Raw genomic sequence first — 6,000 nt, forward strand, 5'->3', positions numbered from 1 at the left:
GGCAATCACAACTGGGGATGGAGAGTGTGTGTACCATGTACCAGTGGCATCTAGTGAATAGTGTTCAGGGATGCTTCTAAACACACTGTAATGCAGAGGACAGCTCTCACAACAGAGAATTATCTGGTCCAAAATATTAATAGATGCTGAGGTTGAGAAACCCTTCTTTAGGTGTTAGGTATCAGAAAATTAAAGTATGATGGTTGAAAAGTGGACTGAGAACTATCCATCTAGTAAATATTGTTTCTATTTTAATTGAAGTTTCTCATGGAAAAAAGTATACATTAACAATCAACATTTATTCACTAACTAAATAAACCATTTTTTTTTGCATTCCTAATTAATGGTACAACACTCTTCTAGGTGTTTTAGATTCATTCGTGAGCACAACAAAGATCTCTGACCGGGAATAGCTTTTACTAATGCAGGGAGGAGAGAAATTAGTTTTTAGAAAGTGGTGCTTAAAAAGGAAAGTAGAGCGGATAATATTGGGAGTATTGGGAGGCCAAAGAAAGACGGGTTGCAATTCTAAATATGAGGGTGTCAAAGTAGGCTTCACTGAGGTGACATCTGAATAAAGATTTAAGATGTGAAAGGATAGAATGGAAATATGTTGATCTGAAAGTATAGTTTGGATTTGCGTTCACTTTAGAGGGAAGGGAAGAAGTTTAAATCTACCTTGCAGGAGTGAAGTGGACTGCACTAAATACCGCGAGGGACACGAAGTTAGATCCGACAGTTTCTGCCCTCACAGACCTTAATGATGAACTAACAATCTTGGAAATAACAGCAACAAAAATGGCAAACACAATGACTGGCCTATGCTACTTGTTCCTGTTTTGATCCCTTTTCATTTGGGAAACGACAGTTAATGATTAGTCAGTATTTTCCACTCATCTTCCACATTTGCTTCTTGGAAAACAGTAACCTATGTTACACAGTGAAATGAAGACAAGAGGTTATGACAATGGGTTTCCAGTAGAGGATCACCAATGGTGGGTCAGATAAATGGAAAGAAAGGTTGAATTTGCAAAAGGGGCTGACGATTTGGAAGAAAGGCTTTTATCTTCATTAGTCTTCCTTCTTGACAATTAGTAATTTTCAGTATCTGAAGCTCAAGTTTCTCATTAGTACCCTCTGCCTCTCAGGTATGGCAACAGCACTAGGAACTATGCTGTTCGGGTTGGCGATTATCATACTCTGGTACCAGAGGAGTTTGAGGAAGAAATTGGAGTTCAAGAGATTGTGATTCATCGGGAATATCGACCTGACAGCAGTGATTATGACATAGCCCTGGTTAGATTACAAGGACCAGAAGAGCAATGTGCCAGATTCAACAGCCACGTTTTGCCAGCCTGTTTACCACTCTGGAGAGAGAGGCCACAGAAAACAGCATCCAATTGTTACATAACAGGATGGGGAGACACAGGTAATGCACAATCAAGAAACAAAAAAACAAAGCAGGGCACCTTTTTTCTCTGGTATTATCCACTTATTTGGGCCTGTAATGGGTAAGATCTTAAATGGGTTCAGGCTTATTTGGAGAAATTCTGCTTAGTGTGAAATGCATGCATGTAGTTGAGATTCATATTCCGGAGGTATTGCTGGTTCTGAGAACTGATAACTCACTCTCTTCATAAACTGGGAATTCAAATTCAGTGAAGTAAATGAGTATGAATGGATGTGCTAATGTAAAACCAGCATTAATGCATTCTATGCTTTTAAATATACAGAATTCAAATATGAAAGCCTGCACAAATGTGCTTTCTTTAGGTTACCTTCCTCCACAGACAAATCCAAATGTTATTCATTATTCCTCAGTTCAGTACTGAGAAGTAAATTTGTAGAGGTTAAGATTGTGTCACCGTTAAAAAAGGCAGCTAACAATAGTACGTACCATCTAGTCATTGCTCATTTTAAACACTGATGCCACAACAAGGATTTTATTTTCATTACTATTACATGCTAACTGTTAAAATGTCCTGATGGTTAGCTCAAATGCCACTAATCAGATGTTTGGTTTGAGTAGGACAAGCCTATTCAAGAACACTACAACAAGCAGCCATACACTTACTTCCTAAGAGGTTTTGTGAAGAACGTTATAAGGGTCGGTTTACAGGGAGAATGCTCTGTGCTGGAAACCTCCATGAACACAAACACGTGGACAGCTGCCAGGGAGACAGCGGAGGACCACTAATGTGTGAACGGCCTGGAGAGAGCTGGGTGGTGTATGGAGTGACCTCCTGGGGGTATGGCTGTGGAGTCAAGGATTCTCCTGGCGTTTATACCAAAGTCTCAGCCTTTGTACCTTGGATAAAAAGTGTCGCCAAACTGTAATTCATGGAAACCTCAAAGAAGCATTTAAACAGATGGAAAACTTTGAACCCCCGCTATTAGCACTCAGCAGAGATAACAAATGGGGACTGAGATCTGTGTTTTTGTTTTGTGCTTAAAAAATTGTGTACCCCTTGCTGCTTGTGGGAATTTGTATTGTGAATATTTTCAGAGACCTCATTGTAGTGGAATAGTGATAACCCTTAAATGAGCATCGTTGTCTACCCAAATTTCACCGGAGTTACTTACTCTAAGTCTCACCTATCCGTGCCTGTTTTCTCAAAATCATTCTGTGCTGATTTCACAAAAGGTCATTTTTACATTTTAATTGAGACCCCCTTATAATTGAATCAGTGGTATCTGAATTCATATTACCCACATTTGACATAAACACCATTTACTACAATCAGAAGAGTGCAGTATTTATGCTTAGATCTTTTCAAAAGACTTGACAAGAAATATTCATTTTCTCTGTATCCTTTGTCAAGTGAGGAAATCAATGGTTAAGGAATTCCATTATGAACTTTCAGGTCTGAATAGGATTACTAAGCCTCAAGGACATTTGCCTGTCACAACACTCTCAAAAGTGATCTGATATTTGGAAGCCAGTATCCTTAAGTACCAAGTGCTACAGAAACCATAAAATATTTTCTGCCTACAGTGTATAAACTACTAGCAAAATTTGAAAGGATTTCTGGTTCACAAAGTGCCAGCTGGACATACAACCTAGTTTATCCAACACAGTAACGTTATCTACTATATTCATTTTTATCAAGCACTTCAGATTTAATTCAGAATTGGTCTAAGAGTGCCACCTACTGACACTTTCTTGTAATTGACTTGGAGACCAACCTGATACAATCCAGTCTCATATACTAGTCAAAATGCTTTCCTGGCGTTTATGTTGGAATAGTAGTGGCCTTAAATTGTCTTAATGCATACGCAGTTATCTGCCAGGCACTACATTAGATGGCTATGCACATCACTGACAATTTGCAAAAGGCCAGTAGGATCTTACAGCAGTAGCCCTAGTTTTCAAATAGGGGAAAACAGACTTACCTCAAAGTGAGACCAGTTGGTAAAACATTGATTCATAACTCCAGAAAAAGGAGTCCCAATGCTGGATTTTTTTCCCCCATGGTTCTCCCACCTAAAGGATTGTTTCCCTATGGCTATTTCTCTATGGGTTAAGGGATAACTGCTTAACCGTTAGAGAATTAAACTATGCACTTTTCTAGGACATTCTCGGCAGTAATGCTCATATTTAAAAGGCACACTCAAGATACTTCAATGTCATGGATACTTCCCCAGGTCCCTAGTATAAAGAGGTTAGCATGAACTTGCAGATGGTTTTAAGTAATCCTCTTGAATGCCAGTCACATAAGGACTTTACCCTTCTACATCAAATCACATCCTTTTCACAAATCCCCATTTCTGTAATAAGTGGTGCAAACCAAAAGGTGCTTTATAGTTTTACTACTTTGCAGATTTGCAACGCTGCATATAATGCAGAAGAGCATTAAAAACTTTTGTAAAAACTTAAGGATTCTGATAAACTTTTAAAGCAGCATTTCCATGTAAATAGAGCTACACATGGCACACACTTGCACAAGGGCTTGGGAAAAACGTGCAATATAGGTGAGAAATAAGTCTACTGAAACTTTCTCACAGGTTGCCCTTGTAATTAAACTGCAGGTGCTGGTGCAAGCAACATCTGTTTCAAGTCAGCCAGGGACTAAACCTAAAAGGCAGTGAACAGCCTGCAGTTTACTCATCCCTGAATACATGGTTCATATAGCATGCTTTTATTATAACCAACTGTCTTAAGTTTGACTTTTGAAAGATACAAGTGTTCTGTGCATCTTTGTGTAAATAAAGTACATACTTTTTCACCTTGTATAGCTGCTTTAATTTTTTCTGTGGTTTAGAAAGACTCTGCTCTCTCCCTTGGGGGTAACCTAGTCCTTTTTTGTCTTTTACATTTTTCACAAAGGTTGCAATAACCTTAGTGTGTACTCATTCACACTACTTCCACATGAGTGGGTAACATTAGGAAGTATTCTGCTTGCTATACCTTTCCGTCTATCAATCACTCGTCAAGTAACAATGAGTAGCCACATAAAATTATGCATTTTATTTAAGGACCACCTTAAAAATTAACGTTAAACAATTCACGCCTATATTGAAAATGGGCATCCTGATAACTTCCACAACATCATTCGAAACATCCGTTTCCCCAACTAAGATAAATCCACTGCAGGACGCTGAATAGACTTCACCCATTACCAGTTTTGATTCCTCGAGTCTGCAAAAAGAGAAAAAAAAAAATATTATGAAACCCAGACCTGTGTACTTACCTCACTGTTTTGAGATCTTACCAGTTAATTCAGTTTGCTGTTCACTGTTAAACTACAAAAGCCAGCAGAACGGGCTAACTTTAGCATTCCACCGTCCTAACACTAAGGCATTTCAGATTAACTAAGGAATATGAAAAAAGAATATAAAAATGTACCTGTTTCCATCATCCATCGTAATGAGTTCGGTTCAGCTTCCTAGAACAATTTAACAACAGTTTAGAAAAGTCTGCCTAATAACCCGGCACCCTACAGGTTTTTAACGGTGAAAAATGTTACTTGTGCAAGTCAGAATCTGATACCAATTAAATGGTGACAGCTTTGCCAATAAACAAGAATATGCTCTTCCATGGCTAGGAAGGGAGGCTGCCACAGCTGACAGGTCCCAAAGATACATGGAGATTCACAATCCAGTTAACCAGCAAGCAACCTGCCACAGATTATCCTACTCACCATCTGGTGCAAACTGACGGTTCTCGAGGTGCTAAGGCACGAAGAGCGACTAGACTCAAGTTGGCCACATGACACCGACGGCCAAACACGCTTCGCCGGAGTCCCCGGGGGCACGGCCCACGCGCGCCCGGGTTCAGGGTCCCGGGCTGCACGTGGCCACCCCGCGACCTAATGAGCACTCACGTCCGCGCATGCTTGTAAACCTAAGGGTTTCCAAAGCTGTCCCCGGCCTACCAATATCCCGACGGCGCTGCCTTTCAGGTAAGGCTGTACGTTTTGGCCCAATTATCATTTTAATTTACAAAAGGCAACTGCGTGCCTTCACCTAACCCCGACGTTTCCCGAAAGTGAAAGGCCGAGGCCTTCCGCGCTCGCTCTCTTATAGAACTGATGACGCTATTCCGGGGGAAGCGCAGCAAGGGGCGGGGCCTACGTTGTTTCCCCTCCTCGCCCCGCCCAGCCCCCCCGCGGCGCCTCCGGTGACTTCCGCCGCCTCCTCGGCGGCCCCCTTCTCTTGGCTTCTTTCTCCCCTCCCCTGCCCGTCATCTCAGGCTGAGCCGGTCTCCGGCGCCGGATCCTGACGCATGCGCGCGCACACGGAAGTCCGAAGGTTCTCGCGATACCGAAAAACCTGACGCTTACTCTAGGTCACGGAAGCGAGGGGGAAAATTGTGGCGTTTCCTGTTTAGGATACTTCTGTTAGAGGATGTTAGCAAAAAAAAAAGCGGCCGGACGCAGTGGCTCACGCCTGTGATCCCAGCACTTTGGGAGGTCGAGGCGGGCAGATTACTTGAAGTCGGGAGTTCGAGACCAGCCTGGCCAACATGGCGAAACCCCATCTTTACTAAAAACACGAAAA

At 41.7% G+C, this 6,000-nt stretch overlaps 1 protein-coding gene, 1 long non-coding RNA gene and 1 other non-coding gene across 4 annotated transcripts in view; 1 reads left to right on the forward strand and 2 right to left on the reverse strand.

Moving 5' to 3' along the window:
- The window catches only part of PRSS12 (serine protease 12), a 70,637-nt gene extending 66,404 nt beyond the window's left edge, over positions 1-4,233 (forward strand). Inside the window, exons 12-13 of one of the 2 annotated variants that reach the window (XM_003929893.3) lie at positions 1,149-1,429; positions 2,030-4,233. In XM_003929893.3, coding sequence (XP_003929942.3) covers positions 1,149-1,429; positions 2,030-2,337 — 589 coding nt within the window. In that variant the 3' untranslated portion in view covers positions 2,338-4,233. The remainder of the gene's footprint in view (positions 1-1,148; positions 1,430-2,029) is intronic. The other variant, XM_039479217.2, reaches the window with a different exon arrangement.
- Positions 4,234-4,445: 212 nt separating this feature from the next.
- LOC104651679 (uncharacterized) lies at positions 4,446-5,541 on the reverse strand. The gene is made up of 3 exons (XR_745109.3): positions 5,142-5,541; positions 4,847-4,886; positions 4,446-4,639 (listed from the first exon to the last, which is right to left on the reverse strand). It is a non-coding gene; the product is annotated as an uncharacterized LOC104651679 (long non-coding RNA).
- On the reverse strand, positions 4,959-5,089 carry LOC120367794 (small nucleolar RNA SNORA24). Its single transcript, XR_005582078.2, has one exon. It is a non-coding gene; the product is annotated as a small nucleolar RNA SNORA24 (small nucleolar RNA).
- Positions 5,542-6,000: the final 459 nt, after the last annotated feature.

Source organism: Saimiri boliviensis, chromosome 3 (genome assembly GCF_048565385.1).
Source record: "Saimiri boliviensis isolate mSaiBol1 chromosome 3, mSaiBol1.pri, whole genome shotgun sequence".
NCBI lineage: Eukaryota > Metazoa > Chordata > Mammalia > Primates > Cebidae > Saimiri > Saimiri boliviensis.